This window comes from Rhipicephalus microplus, chromosome 6 (assembly GCF_043290135.1).
Source record: "Rhipicephalus microplus isolate Deutch F79 chromosome 6, USDA_Rmic, whole genome shotgun sequence".
Classification (NCBI taxonomy): Eukaryota; Metazoa; Arthropoda; class Arachnida; order Ixodida; family Ixodidae; genus Rhipicephalus; species Rhipicephalus microplus.
Window position 1 is genome coordinate 135322596 of NC_134705.1, and position 15395 is coordinate 135337990.

At 42.1% G+C, this 15395-nt stretch overlaps 1 protein-coding gene across 2 annotated transcripts in view; it reads left to right on the forward strand.

The window, feature by feature from the left end:
• The window catches only part of LOC119167385 (uncharacterized), a 28121-nt gene extending 16579 nt beyond the window's left edge, over window positions 1-11542 (forward strand). The window contains exons 4-5 of one of the 2 annotated variants that reach the window (XM_075866653.1): window positions 9154-9333; window positions 11294-11542. In XM_075866653.1, the coding sequence (XP_075722768.1) occupies window positions 9154-9333; window positions 11294-11352 (239 nt within the window). In that variant the 3' untranslated portion in view covers window positions 11353-11542. The remainder of the gene's footprint in view (window positions 1-9153; window positions 9334-11293) is intronic. The other variant, XR_012884296.1, reaches the window with a different exon arrangement.
• Window positions 11543-15395: the final 3853 nt, after the last annotated feature.

Below are 15395 nucleotides of genomic sequence, written 5' to 3' on the forward strand. Positions count from 1 at the left end.
AACAATTCTCAGCACAATTTTCTCAAGTGATTATTAGTAATTTGGGGCTATGCCAAAATCTGAAAATTGGGCAGTCAGGTAGAGCAATTTCTTGGCTACTGTAATAAAGTCACAAAGTATATTCGTTCTTAACAATATGACTGATTCCTAAATACTCTTGCTTATTCAACAAAAGTGGCGTTTTGGCTGTTTCATATTCCGGATATCCCGTGTAGCCAAGCAACAGTTGCCTCTATCAACTATTCAGCTGCACAAAAAAAGGTGCTTTTGTGATTCCACTCTGCTACGTTTGCTGATCGGCCTGCAATCACGGACCTGTCGCATCCTGGCCTAGTGTATAGTACCTCTGCGTTTTGAGGTACTATACGCTAAAGGTAAAATTACGCTAAAGAACTCCAGAGCTCAAAAGTGAACTGGAAGCGCTCCCAGTGGTATGTGCGTCAATTAATTTTTCCTTTGGAAAGTTTCTAATACAACAATACACCTGTGCTTCATGCGTAAACATTGTCTGACAAACGAATAAGCAAGCCTGAACCTATGCAGCAATTTTAAGTGATTCTCGCAAAGTGGTATTGTTTCTTGACATAAAACATCGGTCACTATTTTGTTAGGAATTGCCTTACCTTCACTACGTGAGAGTAGTGTCAGGTCTTCATCTAAAGCCTCCCGTAATCATATGAGATGTGTCGAAAAATAGCGGCTTCTAAACAATGATAGCAATTCAATTGTAGCTCCTAAATTTTAAAAAAATTCGTGAAGTATTTGCGGTATAGCTTCATCTATTCTAGCGTCCCAGCTTGAACAGCGCAAACAGGTGCTTACGAAATGCTTAATTTCTTGTTAAATTATTTTCTCACTCCAGCGAAATAAAGATTTTGCCTGTTCGTACTAGAAAGGTAAAATTAACAGCCAGCACATCCAGTATTGCTGTTTGGTATGTATTTTGGAGAAAGTTAGAAGCGACTGGGCTAGAAAAAAAAGCTTTTCTCATAGGCTAAATTGAGCCTATTGGCGTAAAAATATTGCTAATGTGGCTTTTTATGGTCTGCTTACGAGGAAGTAAGAGAGCAACAGGATTGGCGTTTCAGGAAAGAAGTGAATGCTATCAGGGCAATAACGGGTCGTATTTATCAAGATAATGTTCATTTTCAACTCATTTCTTTGATTTCAGGAAGCTAGTGACTCAGCTATTGCAAAAAATCAAACAATTTCTATTTTCGTTAATACGCAAATGAGTTTCGCACTTCGTGAAAGCGCGCGCACACACACACACACACACACACACACACACACGCACACGCACACACTCACTCACTCACTCACAAACAAACAAACAAACAAACAAACAAACAAATACACAGGGTGAACTTTGCAGCTGGTTATTTTGAGTGTTGTCGTTGTGAAACCTAAGGCCAGGGGACAACTTTGTCTGAACATCTTGAGTATTAGGGTTTGAATCTGGTGGTCCCTTTCTGTTCTTCTTCGCGACCCTTGCTGCCACGCAAAGAGACTGCCGCCTCCTCTTCCTCAGTATGTTCTTGTTCTGAGAAGAAAAAGAAAGCTAGCTCACTAAAGAAGTGCACAACGCTAAACGACCAAGCTGCTCTTTTTGGCGATTTCTAGAGCACTGCAACCTTTGAACCTTTGCGATAGAGAAGATACCTGCCCAAAAACTCATACCAACAACCTGAAAAAAAAAACGGCAAAAAGCATTTGATTTCAGAAAACATCTTTAATATGTCATCAGGATATCTAAACGATCCACTGCCCCCATAAAAGTGTTGTACGTCTTCACAATGGTGTTTTCCTGAACATCGCATCTATTTACTTGGGGCCGTACAGCACCCTATAAGGCTTTGGCACTTCAGAATGTGGTGGCTGTATATTAAATGTAGTTAGTGAATTCGAGAGTCCCTTGCCTCTAGTACCACTTAACTACTCTAACTTCTACCTCCAGAACTGCAGCCTACCTTTGCGCATGGCTTCCTCATCCGTTCTTCTTTTTTTTTGGGATCTGTAAGCAGCCAAATATCCTATTGACACGCCCAGTTCCCACCGCTAAAATCCTACACTGATGCATGTTCACGAGCTGTTTTATGTAACTAAATTTACTATAACAAAGACAGAGTGGCTGTTACGGGCTGTGAAAGAGCACCAGAGCGCAAAAACAAGCTATAGAGCTGGCACCTAGTAGGCAATCTTGGAACAGGCGGATTAACCAGCCTGACTGGAGAAGTGAGAAGCAAGTGGATGGTGCCCACACAGAAAAGAAATGTCTGTGTACACCGAAACTGAAAGACTCATGCAGCTTGTGGTGCACAAAGTATTAGAGGAAATTACCTTCATGTTACACTACAGGCAACGCAATCAAGAAGACACATCCTCAAGAGAATCATTGCAAGATTAACAGCGATAAGTGACAACCACAAAACAATCTCAAATGATCTGAAGGGCAATATTACAGCTATGCCTGTCGGAATTATTTCTCACGCCCTTCCTAATGTGAGCAGAAGACAAACCAGAGTCAAAACCCTGCAAGAAAAAGCTAACAATCAGGCTCGGGAATGCTCGTTTGGCGACGTGGCGTTCATGTCAAACAAACTAGCCTTCACAACAGTGCTTGCAAATGGAATAGGTGAACTAGTGAACTCGGCTTTCACCTACACCACAGAATTAGAAAATTCTAAGCGAGTAGCCATTGCATCGGCACTCTCAGACCAACATAGATCGAGGATCCACAGCGATAATAGGGGAATCGTCCCAGCATTTGTCAAAAGAGCAATTTCTGGAAAGGCTCTGGCAATGCTGAAGGGAAATGTTATGAATCCACGCACAATTATTTGGCTACCTCCTCCCAACGTGGAAACACGTTGGGAGGAGGTATTATTTGGCTACCTCCTCCCAACATGTACTAATGATCAGAACGAACTCGAGAAAAACATTGAAAACGTGCGGGAGTGGTGTGTAGAATGGCGAATGGAATTAAATTTGGAAAAAAGTGTATATCTCTGTGTAACGAGAAAGAAAAACCCTAGTGAACACGTGTATAAATTAGGATCGTCTTTTCTAACACAGGTTGACAGTTATAAGTACCTCGGCGTTACGCTAACAAACAACTTATCATGGAACGTGCACATAGATAATATTTGCTCGTCTGCCTTTCGGAAATTATGCTTCCTAAGTTATAAGCTCAGAAATTCCCCTCCAAACGTAAAGCTTCTTGGTTATTTCACTTTCGTTAGGCCGAAGCTGGAGTATGCGAGTATCGTGTGGGACCCCCATACTAAACAAAACGTTAAAAAACTTGAAAGGATTCAGCGGAAGGCCATTCGGTTTGTTTATTCTAGGTTTTTGCGAACGGACTCCCCCACAGACCTAATACTAGCTAATAATATTCCTTCCCTTCAGGATCGTGGAAAGAAGTCCCGCCTTGATTTTCTGTCTCTTTTATATAATCGCAAACTTTTCCTTGATCCAACCCCTTTTCTTTCTCCATTAAACACAAGACCGACAAGACATCACCAACCAAATGCACTAACTCCGTACTTCGCGAGAACGGACACGTTCAAATTTTCATTTTTTCCACGCACCATTTCAGACTGGAACCAGACAATCGAATGTAGTACTTGCGATACTGAGTAACTGTGCACTGTTTTTTTTTTGTTTGGTTTTGCGTGTATTGTATTTCTCTTTGCATTACACCATGCCCTCCTGCTTGGACCGAAGTGTGGTCCGCAGTATGTATTAAATAAATCAACGTACTATCGCAAACTCCGAAAAATCTGCTTACAGTGCTGCAAGAGGACTTGCCAACAATCCAGCCACAATGTAAAATGCCAAGGTTAGAAAATTCTGGAATCTCCTCCTATCGTACAACAAGCTAACTAAACACTTCGACCTAGGATGCAGAGACTTGCCCCCTCCACACAGCTAACAGAGATCAGGCCATTACGGTAATGCTGTTAAAAATATGAACTCACCCGAACTCGCGGTTAATTTTGTTTATTCTTTTTTTTATTTACAAGATACTGCAGGCATGGAGCCCAAGCAGGAATGGTACAGGCAGTAAGACAATCAAGCCAAGCATCACACAGCATACAATAATCCAATCATCACACACATACAACAATAATGCCATCAAGCTTATCATAACAGCAATGAATTAAGTGGGATTGCGAGAATCGCATTTGCGAGAATCGCAAAGGGAAAGCAACATGGCACTGAAAGTAAGCAATCAACAAAAAGGATCAGCGGATAATAAAACTGCAAAACATTTTTACATCCTCAGGAAAACATGTGCGTCAATAGGATCTGTCTACAGCAGGGCGGCAAACGGTAAATTGTTCCACTCACAGATTTTGCGCGGGAAAAACGAAAATTTGAAGAGATTAGTTTTGGCGAAATACGGAGTTAAGGTAAGGGAGTGTGAATGACGACCGCGCCGTGTTTCCAGGCGACTAATGTAGGGGCTGTTATCAAATAAGAGCTTCCGGTTAACTAATTGGTAAAGTAATTTTAGCCTAAATGATTTACGTCATAATTCTAATGTTGGGATACCATGTCTTTTCATCAGGGCAGAAACGGAGTCTGTTAGACCGTACATACTATAAATAAAGCGGACGGCCCTTCTTTGAATTCTTTTGAGGCAGTCGATATTGGTTTTAGTGTGAGGATCCCAAATAACGCAGGCATATTCAAGTTTCGGTCTAATTATAGAAGTATATGCTAAGTATTTAACCTCAGAGGGAGCGGTTTTGAGTTTGTGTCGTAATGAACAATGTTTACGGAAAGCGGCAGCGCATATGTTAGTAATGTGAGAGTTCCAACTTAAGGTACCGGTTAATGTTACGCCAAGATATTTGTGTTCATCTACTTGCTTAAGCGGTTGGTCACAAGTACAATAAGAGAATTCAAGGGGGTGTTTCTTTCTAGTCATTCGGAGGTAAACTGTTTTGTCATGGTTTAATTGCATGTTAGTAGTTTTACTCCAAGAAGCAACGTTTTCTAACGCCGAGTTTAACGCAAGTTGGTCCTCGATGCTATTAATTCTATTAAAAAGTATACAGTCATCTGCAAAAAGACGTATTTGGACCGGACTATTTATAACGTTAACAATGTCATTACAAAAAATAAGGAAAAGTAAAGGGCCTACCACACTTCCCTGCGGTACGCCAGACGTAACAGGGAGAGCGTCAGAAGTGCTTCCATTAATGTCGACGTACTGTCTACGGTTACTTAAATAGGCAGTTAGCCAAGAGACGATAAACGCTGAAAGCCCGATTTGAACTAATTTATCGATTAATTTGTCGTGTGATACGCGATCGAAGGCCTTACTAAAATCTAAGAGTATGAGGTCAACCTGTCCCCCCTTATCAAGAACTGAAGAAGCGTGGTGAACAACTGTAAGTAGTTGAGTGACGGTCGAGAATCCCTTGCGAAACCCGTGTTGAAATGGAGAGAGGATTTGATGGGTATCTAAAAATTGTGTAATGAACGTAGCAACAACGTGTTCAAGTAACTTACAGGCGGATGATAACATAGATATGGGTCTGTAGCTGGGAATTAAGAGTGGGTCGCCTTTTTTGGGAATAGGTACGATACGGGCTATTTGAAAATCAGAAGGTAGCGTGACCGCATGAAGAGAAGATTCAAAAATAAGTACAAGAAATTTCGTCAAAGTTTCAGCATAACGACAGAGAAATGCGTTCGCAATGCAATCGGGCCCTGGCGTCGATTTGTTTTTTAATCGAAGTAACATATTTAAGACACCATTGTGCGAAACAATATTGACATCAGGGTATGAAGCTACTGAATTACTCTGTTTCAACTGAGACTGCGAAAATACGCTATCGAAAAACAAATTGAAGTGATTTGCGATTGCTCGAGGATTAGTCAATTTAGAGCCGTCGACTGAAATTTCAGTTATGCTTTCTTTGCGCTGTCTAATAAAGTTCCAGAATTTATGGGGTTCCTCTTTTAGGAAGATCGGTAAAGTAGTGTTAAAGTAGAAATTCTTGGCACGAGTAATAGCATTGTAAAGGGTAGTACGAATTTCGGCGAGTTGTTAAGGCGCTGTACGTTTTTTTCGCAAGCGCTTGGCTTTGCGTTTAAGGTGAATTGTAGATCTAGATATCCAGGGCGTATATTTAGCGGTCTTCTTAACTTTATCGGGTACAAGATTTTGCAAACAGAATAAACACATATTTTTAAATTTATTCCAAAGGACTTGAACATCGTGATCAGTGAAATTTGGCCAGATATTTTCCAAATACTCAGTAGTTGCAGTGTCATTATCTTTCGCAAAGTCTTTCACATTTTTGAGAGCTGGGCAACCTTTTGCATTTTTATAATAAAGAGAAATGGATGCAAAAACAATTTTGTGATCTGAGAAACCGTGTTCCACAGACACGTGGTACTTTTCGAAAGATCTGGGCAGGAAAACAAGGTCAAGTAGAGAGGATGAATTGCCACAAACTCGAGTTGGTTGCTGAACTAATTGGACAAGGTTGTGTGAAAACATAATGTCGAGAATGTCGTCACTGTGACAAGAATTGGGTCTTGTTTTCAAGCGGTCTCAATCAAAGTTGAGCAGATTAAAATCTCCTAGGACGAAAAGCTTATATTTACTGAAAGAGGCCAAATGAGATCGCAAATTTACAAGAAAATTGGGCCCGGAATCAGGTGGTCTGTACACAGCGATAACAATGATTACTTTGTTTCCGAAAGAAACCCTTAAACATAGGCTTTCAGTATCTGGCGATTGTGCTAGAAGGGATGTGCTAGAAGGGAATTAACTATATTTATCCCAAGTTCTGTATTCCTCCAGCATGCAATAAATGACATGACATCATGAATCTCACCCATATGCTCTGACAGCTATCTGTAGTAAGCAGCGATAAGGAAAACAACTGAACAGCGGAGAGACGCAGCTTGATGCAAGCCTACAGAAGAGGGACAACTATGGGCAGTCCAATGGGCCCGTGAAGTGGCTGAAAGGTTAGGTATTTATTTCCCAACGTGGGAGCTGCCCACTTCTAGTTAAAACACTAGAGCGACGTAATTGACTTTTAAATAAGTTTCTTTCAAACATCTGTCGAAGGCTGACGCCTATGTCATAGAAATTGGTATAACACCAAAGGGAAACGTGCCTTCACGGAATGGGGTCTAACACGAAAGTGAAACGTGCGTTCACAGAAGTAGCTGATCGCTTAATGTGGGTTGCTTCAACACAAGTGCGAAGTAATGGATGTTATTGCAACAGATCATAATGTATACGCAAAGAACGGCAAGCAGCTAGGAAGGCCTAATGCGCTGCTCAACCACATTAGGCTTACTAAAAGAACATACAGGGTGAGTGGGAGCAAATGTTACGGATAAAACACACTGGCCGAACACAATGAAGGGCCCACGAAACCAACGCCCAAGTATACAAAGAACGAGCAAGAACCAGTAACTCTCAGAGATGGAATTCGTTTGTGTGTGAACTGCACGGCCCTTCCGCGAAAGCGGCCGCTACAGTGAGGGAAGTGACCTTCGTGCTCCTCGTAACTGACACGGAAAATTTCGCGAAGAGCACGGGATGTACAAAGCACCTCCTCCGCGACATAGCGCGCACATCGCAATGCGATCTTTACAGCGAGCCCTTCGAGCTCGTCACCCTTTCTCGCTACCGATAGCAAAAATTTGGTGAGGTTATTGACCTGTGAGTTCCCCGAATGGTACATATGTACACTAATACCACAACGTTAGTGCACTCAACGACGTGCTCTTGTAGCCGAGTCATTTCGCGCCGCGACAAAAACGCGTCATTAGAGCCGTGGTAGACCCCAGCATGAAACACTATCTTGTCTAATTGCGCGGTAACGATCTTCTAATGCAAGGCGGCCAGTTTCATTATGTCGGTCACTACGACGAAACAGCTGATGCGAGCACACATTTAAAGGCGAAGCTCCATAAAGTGTGGGTCGTCCCTCCTCCGTCAACAGTATATAGCCAGCTCTACTTTAAAAATTGCTCACTGGATGGCGTTGTGTGTAGAAGTAAAATTGTATTTAATATCACTAGATGGCTCTAGAGCCTTTTGTTTTGTTGGTAATTAATGTGGGGGTGGGACAGACAGACATACATACAGACAGACAGACAGACAGACAGACAGACAGACAGACAGACAGGCGGATGGACGGATGGATGGACGAACAGACAATGGACGGACGGACGGACAGACAGACAGACAGACAGGCGAATGGATGGAAGAACAGACGAACGGATGGACGGACAGACAGACAGACAGACAGACAGACAGACAGATGGATGGACGGATGGATGCATGAACAGGCGAATGGACAGACCGACGGACAGACAGACAGACAGGTGGATGGATGGACGAACAGACGAACGGATGGATGGACAGACAGACAGACAGACAGACAGACAAACGAACAGACGAACGGATGGACGGTCGGACGGACAGAGAGACAGACAGACAGACAGACAGACAGACAGACAGGCGGATGGATGGACGAACAGGCGGACAGACAGACAGACAGACAGACATGCAGGCAGGCAGGCAGGTGGATGGACGAATGGATGGATGAACAGACGAATGGACGGATGGATGGACAGACAGACAGACAGACAGACAGACAGACAGACAGACAGACAGACAGACAGACAGACAGACAGGCGGATGGATGGACGAACAGACGAACGGACGGACGGACGGACGGATGGACGGATAGACAGACAGGCAGGCGGATGGACGGACAGACGGGCGGACAGATAGACAGATAGACAGACAGACAGGCGGATGGACGGATGGATGGACGAACAGACGAACGGACGGACGGGCGGACGGACGGACGGACAGACAGACAGACAGACAGACAGACAGACAGGCGGATGGACGGATGGATGGACGAACAGACGAACGGACGGATGGGCAGATGGACGCTTCGCCCCGCTCATCTTCATTCACTCCGTGGATATGCTGTAATTTTTAGTGATTCTGAGAAAAGTACCTGTTTATTTAGCTCATGTTGAAGCCCGCTACAAAAGATAGTTGCCTTCATATAAATATCCAACCAAAGCTGCAGTAGTTAGCAGCTCAAAAGGCACTGGTTTAATGTGCTGTCAATGTTTCATTCAACCCAACAGGAATCATGAAAGCTCCAGCTTGGAAATTCATCGCCCTACTCTCTTCAGCAGCGGTGGTTTCTCTCCTTGTCCAAAAGGTTAAAAGCATCTCCTGCGATGTAGTAGACTCCGCTACGTGCCAAGGGACCGTGGATCCAAACGCCAGCCTGTGCGAGTGTTGCCCGGCCTGCACGAAACTTCGTACGTTTGTAGGAAAGAAGTGTGCACCTAAGGGCTGATTTTCTTGGTTATAGACGTAATATTCATGAGATATAGCTGACAATCACGCCATATAACTATATGGGGTGTTATTAGAAGTTATTGGCGAGCGTTACATTGTGATTACTTATAATAATTGCCTATACTTTCAAAGGCATCTTTGTCTCTTAGATCGCAACAATACTGTGTCCGTACGTTTGTTGTATTTTATACCGAAATAACGTGCAGAAAAAGTCGGTGATTTTATCACTACATCGGCTACTTTTGGTTCTTATAAAACACAAATTAAAATATAAAAACGGAGATAATAACAAATGATATGCTCCTTAGGACAACACCAAATGTACACAAATTATAAAACGAAAAAGTGCATGAGAGACATGATTCGAGTGTGGATTTAGATTTTAAAAATCTTCAAATCATTTTAAGTACTTCTGCAGAGCAAACTCCGGTGAAGCTAAGGAAGCGTTCCAATGGTGTTGCTTGACAGGTGTGTTTGGTTCTGTCCTAGCGCCATCTTCGTCGATGGAATAGCATCGGTGGCGACAAGCGCACTCGCCATTTTTGGCGTACTGTCGTTACTCGTTTAACCGGAACTGCTGCTAAGAAAGAAAGGCATGCGCCCAATGAATGAAGAGACCAAAGTGCACCTGAACAAGTCGCTAGTGCGATCTTTTGCGTCTTGTTAGAACGCAAGAAACGTGATTGCATGGTTAAAAAAATATAATGCAGAAAAAGTGTGATGCATTTATTAAAAACGGCCAAATGAAGCACACGTACTAACGCAGACGCGCTCACGTGGCTGCCAATATGAAGCATACTATAAACATATGCAGAAAACGTACGGTCCTGCGAAAAGTGTAGTATAATGCATGCTTTATACCATCACAAGTTCGCAAACACCGTCAACCCGTCATATTTAGAGCTTAGTGCTTGGCCGTGTTTTTTTGGCCAATTAACTCTAAACTAGTGTAAAATATATTTTGTGAATTTAGTTGCACCTATAGTTTCATGCTGTACAGTGAATAAAAGTGTACAAATTGTCTCTTTGAGGGTAAAGTGCGAGGAAAAGAAGGCATCCTAGTTACAGAATCAATGTAAACAAGAATTCAATACACGAGAAGAGAGCCCTAAGCCCTAGGCGGATAAAGTACCCTTAGATGTGGTCTGCAAAGAACCATTAGGCCGATTATTAAAAGATGATGACAGGTGTACAAGATATCCGCAACTTAAGAGTGAAGAGTGATAGCGCGAGAACAAAACGACAACACAGAGACAAGAAGGACACGAAGGACTCGAGCTTAGCGCTCGTGTCCTTCGTGTCCTTGTTGTCTCTGGGTCGTCGTTTTGTTCTCGCGCTATAACTATCGTCATGCCATACCAACTAGCCCAAGCTTCCACACTTCAAAAGTGAACCACCAAATGCAAAAGTCTTGCTGTTAGCAACTACTGGCTCAAGAAGACTTGAGCATTCCTAATATCACAATATAACGGTATCTAGCTAACCTATATTCTCCGACATAATCCGTAATAAAAATAATGATGAAAGAAAGAAATAGCAATAATAATATTAGGATTATTATAACTATGGTAAACAAGCCATACATTTAGTAGGCTTTATTGGGAAGCTGAAAATATTTTAGTGGTCAGAACGCCAATATACTGTAGGTATTAATGGCAATCATAAAAAAGTACAAATGGGTGCATTAACAAAGAAAGCTATGAAGTAGGATAAATACACGATCGTTTTCAATCTCCTAAAATGTCCTGAATGCCACTGCGGGTGCGCAGCCAGATATCTATCGGTAAGGAACCATGCGATAACCAACAGCTCTGTATTTCTAAGTTTTCGCTTTTGACTTGATTTCAAGGTGCAGTTTTCAATGTAATTCGCGCTCGTGAAACTGCAGGAACACTTTCCTTTTCTTTGTTTGTTTTTCAGGTGAGAAGGAGTCTTCCCAGCACCTTCCATCGGGGGGACGAAGAAATCCGAGAGCCTAACGTTTGATCACATTGTACTGCGATGACGAAAAAAAAGCAAGGTCGTTTTCATATTACCAACTAATGTTTATACTGTATTACCTGTTGCCCTAAATAGCAAATGGGGAATATTATTATCACGTGCGTAAACTGAGTTTTGAAAACGGTGTCCTTTAGAACGAAATAAAAAGAGCCTGTTTTTTTATGCGTACATCTACATTATGCGTTTCTTTGCCTTATCCTTGGAAAACATTCAGTTATACGTAGTTACTTAGATTAGGTCAATTTATTTTCCTGTTCTGCATAAAAACATTGTCTTAGTGTAACGGCACGTCTCCTATGTGCTTGAGAGTGGCGCTTTACTGACATTCATACTCTTTATTATTCTTACAACAAAATGCGTGTCAATATACACGTAACACTTCTAATCACGAGGAAACTGGATAATATTGCAGTAATGCCGATAGACTGGATAGTTGGATTTCCTCCATACTGATATTTTAGCGCAAGCTCACGATGACACAGAAGAAAGGATCACAAGGACCAGCGCCGGCTGTAAAGTCGCTTCAAAGTTATGTTTGCGTAGAGCCGCGAGTTGCTATTTAGATTATCTGGTGCAGTGCAATAAATTGAAACGTTTTGCTGCTAGCACGTTACAGGTATATAGAGCTAGAGCAACAGACAACAAACATAGTACTGTCGGTAAGAAGATATTTGGCAAAGTTTAAACACTGATAGGCTCGGAAAAAATTAGTGAGCATTTTTTATGTTTGTAAGTAGAATTACTAAATACTCTAGAGCGACCTCACCATAATACGTTACAGAACAGAATGACATAGTCAAAATGGCCACTCGCAGCAGCTTGCACGAAAAACTTTGCATTACATGGGTGCCGTAAGAATTGAACTGAATTTTTCAGTTCTAAGACGCGAGACCGGATCATTTACTGATATTCTCAAGTATACAATTCTATGCACTATAGACACGTGTCCACGGTTCTTCAAAACAATTGCTTATTTCTCTGGACAGACTCCTGCAAAATCGTTGAAAGTTGCTTCGTATGCTCGGTATGGTTCATCAAAAGTTCTAATATTAAGAGGGCTCTTTCGTAGGACAATCTTGACTTAATATACCTGACAAGCACTAAAATTGTGCCTATTATGACACTTTGATTTGGTTGAAGTGAAACTTGACAAGTTGGCAAGCTATATTAGCAAACCTAATATACGAGTCATAATAAAAGCACTTTAATTCGATAAATAGATCATCATCATCGTCATCAGTCAGACTACGCCCACTGCAGAAAACCGGCCTCTCCGGGGCTGCACCAAATAACCGCATTTTGCGCTTTCTGCTGCCCCGTTATACCTGCAAACTTAATAATCTCATCTGCTCACCTAACTTTCCGTTTTTTCTCACACGTTTGCCTTCTCTGAGAAACTAATCAGTTCCCCTAATGACCAACGGTTATCCTGCCTACGTGTGACGTGGCTGGCCCATGTCCATTTCTTCTTGTGATTTCAACTGTTATATCCTTAATTTCGGTTTGTTTTCTGACCCACTCGGCTCTCTTCGTGTCTCTTAAGGTTACCCCTATCAGTTTATTTTCCGTGGTTCACTGCGTTGTCCTCAATTTTTAGGGGTGAAGCTCCTTAAGGCGTGGGTCTGTACATCTTCCGATGTATGTAGTTGTAGTAAGTAGCCACTGGTGGCACATGCCTGTTCTGGAGCGGGCATGTGCCACAGGAAATGCGAGATGGGAGATGGCGGTACTTGGAGTGTGCACTAGATGTGCGCGCGGACGGACAGACAGACTAGCAGACGGATGGACAGATGGACGGATGGATGGACGTGCGGACGTACCGACGGATGGACGCACGAATGAACGAATAGACTGATAGACGGACTCACGGACGGACGCATGGACAAACGGACGGATGCATGGATGGATGCACGGATCGTCACATAGACGGACGGAAGCAAGAACGAATGGACAGATGGAGGCATGGATGGGTTGAAGGACGCTTCGCATCTCTCATCTTCATTCACTCTGTGAATACGCTGTGATTTTTGGTGGAACCCTTTACGTAAGCCTCCAGGAGTTTTCTCCATAGTTAAGTACCGGTAAGATTCAGCTGTTACCCGTACATCACTGCCTCTTAAAAGTCGCTCGCTTATTTATAAAAAGCAACGTCCTTGCGATTTTACGTACCGGATATACCATACAGTCAGGCAGCAGTTGTTTCTCATTGGGACGTTAAACCCCACAAATCAAAGCAGTTGTTTCTGGCGTTTGTTTTTATGCAGTAACGCGACACATGCTTCACATTCTATCCAGGTATACGTTTTCAGGTCAGCGTACAATGAAACACCCCTTTTCTGGACTAGCCAGCAATTTTCTTCTCCTGATACACCGATTGTCACGATACTAGATAAAGCACTTCACATTTGAAAACAGAATTTGACCCCCTCACATGGCACGCGCCACAACAGAGCCTTATCATAGAGAGCTTTTATTATTACAGCCTATCGCTTGCGCACGAGGTATCACAGGCCTGCACGTCTGCGTCAATTCTCATGCATTTTGCCCGCAAGAAAATATCGCACCTATGTCTCACGTGCTCATAATTATTCGAGCCTATTTGCGTCTCTCTTCAGATACAACTATGCACGGGGTCAGTTTTTAATTTTTTTTTATTATTTTCCATATCATACATGCCACGGCGTAAGGCAGATTAACGTAGTGACAATAGCCTTACTACTCAAGCACTCCTTAACTGTTCAATCATGCACTTTTAAACTAGTGTTGGGCCGCACCCCCTGAAAATGTTTCGTAGCCATTTTCGAGATGAAGAAAAGGCCCCGGTTCTAAATAACCACTAAGTTTCTTTTTTACCTTTCTAATTTGAAAGAACGTTTATGGCATGTTTCGCGGTCATTTCATTTACTGTTAAGCCACAGTAGTGGCGTAAAAGTCGTGAAATGTATGTAACAATATTTTGTGAACTTACGGGTATCTCGTGCAATGAACAGAACAAGCCTATTAGTACCCGCTCCCAGTAAAAAGATATTTTGCCAAAGTTTAAACACGAACAAACTGTATGAAAAAATCATGGCCTGTCATTTGGAACTTCGTAGGCAAGACGGTTCGGAGGACTTGGAGCTAGATGAGACGTACGTAACAGCACATGATTATATGGTTAAGTTTACCCGAACAACAACCTGCTAAAATATTCACATCGTGTGGGTGGTGTTACTACAACATTGAATTTGTCAACTATAGTTCGCACGCCAGAATGATTTTGATGATGTACTCCAGCAGTGTAGCATACATTGTGCTTTGAAAACTAGTCAATAATTTACAGAAAGCTAGGTTAATTGTCTAGGCAGCCCTCTATATGTACTTATGAAGTATGATATCAAATCTAATTCACAAGCACGTATAAACGTAACAATTACGCTAAAATTGACATGAAATGAGCATATAGATAACGTTTGCACGAAATACTATCAAAAGTTATATTTATTGAGGAAGTAGCTGCAGAATGCATCGCGCAACGTAAAACATATTGCATACACCATCTTCATTAGGACACTACTAGAATATTCATCCGTTGTTCGGAGTCTTCATCCAGTTACTCTTAAGAAGAAGCTAGAAAAAACACAGAGACTAGTGGCGCGCTTTGTTTGTTCAACGTACTGAAGGAAGGAATCAGTAACACTGATGTTACTGAGAAGCAGCCTAGATCCTTTTGAACTACGTGGAAATAAATATAGGCTAAAAGTATTGTTCCAAATAATGCATGATCAACTGAAAATAGATAAGCTCTGATATTTTCATTCCCCAGACAAAAGAAATTCCCGAACTAACCACGATTGCGTCGTAAAACCAGACCGTACAAATACTGACACATTTCGATATTCTTTTTTTCCAGATGTCATTGTAGATGTGGAACACATTGCCGAACGAAATTGTTGTTCTAAAGGATATCATTGACTTTGAAAATGCCGTAGAAGCGCATTTACGTGATTGCTAAATTATTTTTTTTTCAGTGCTAAATAAT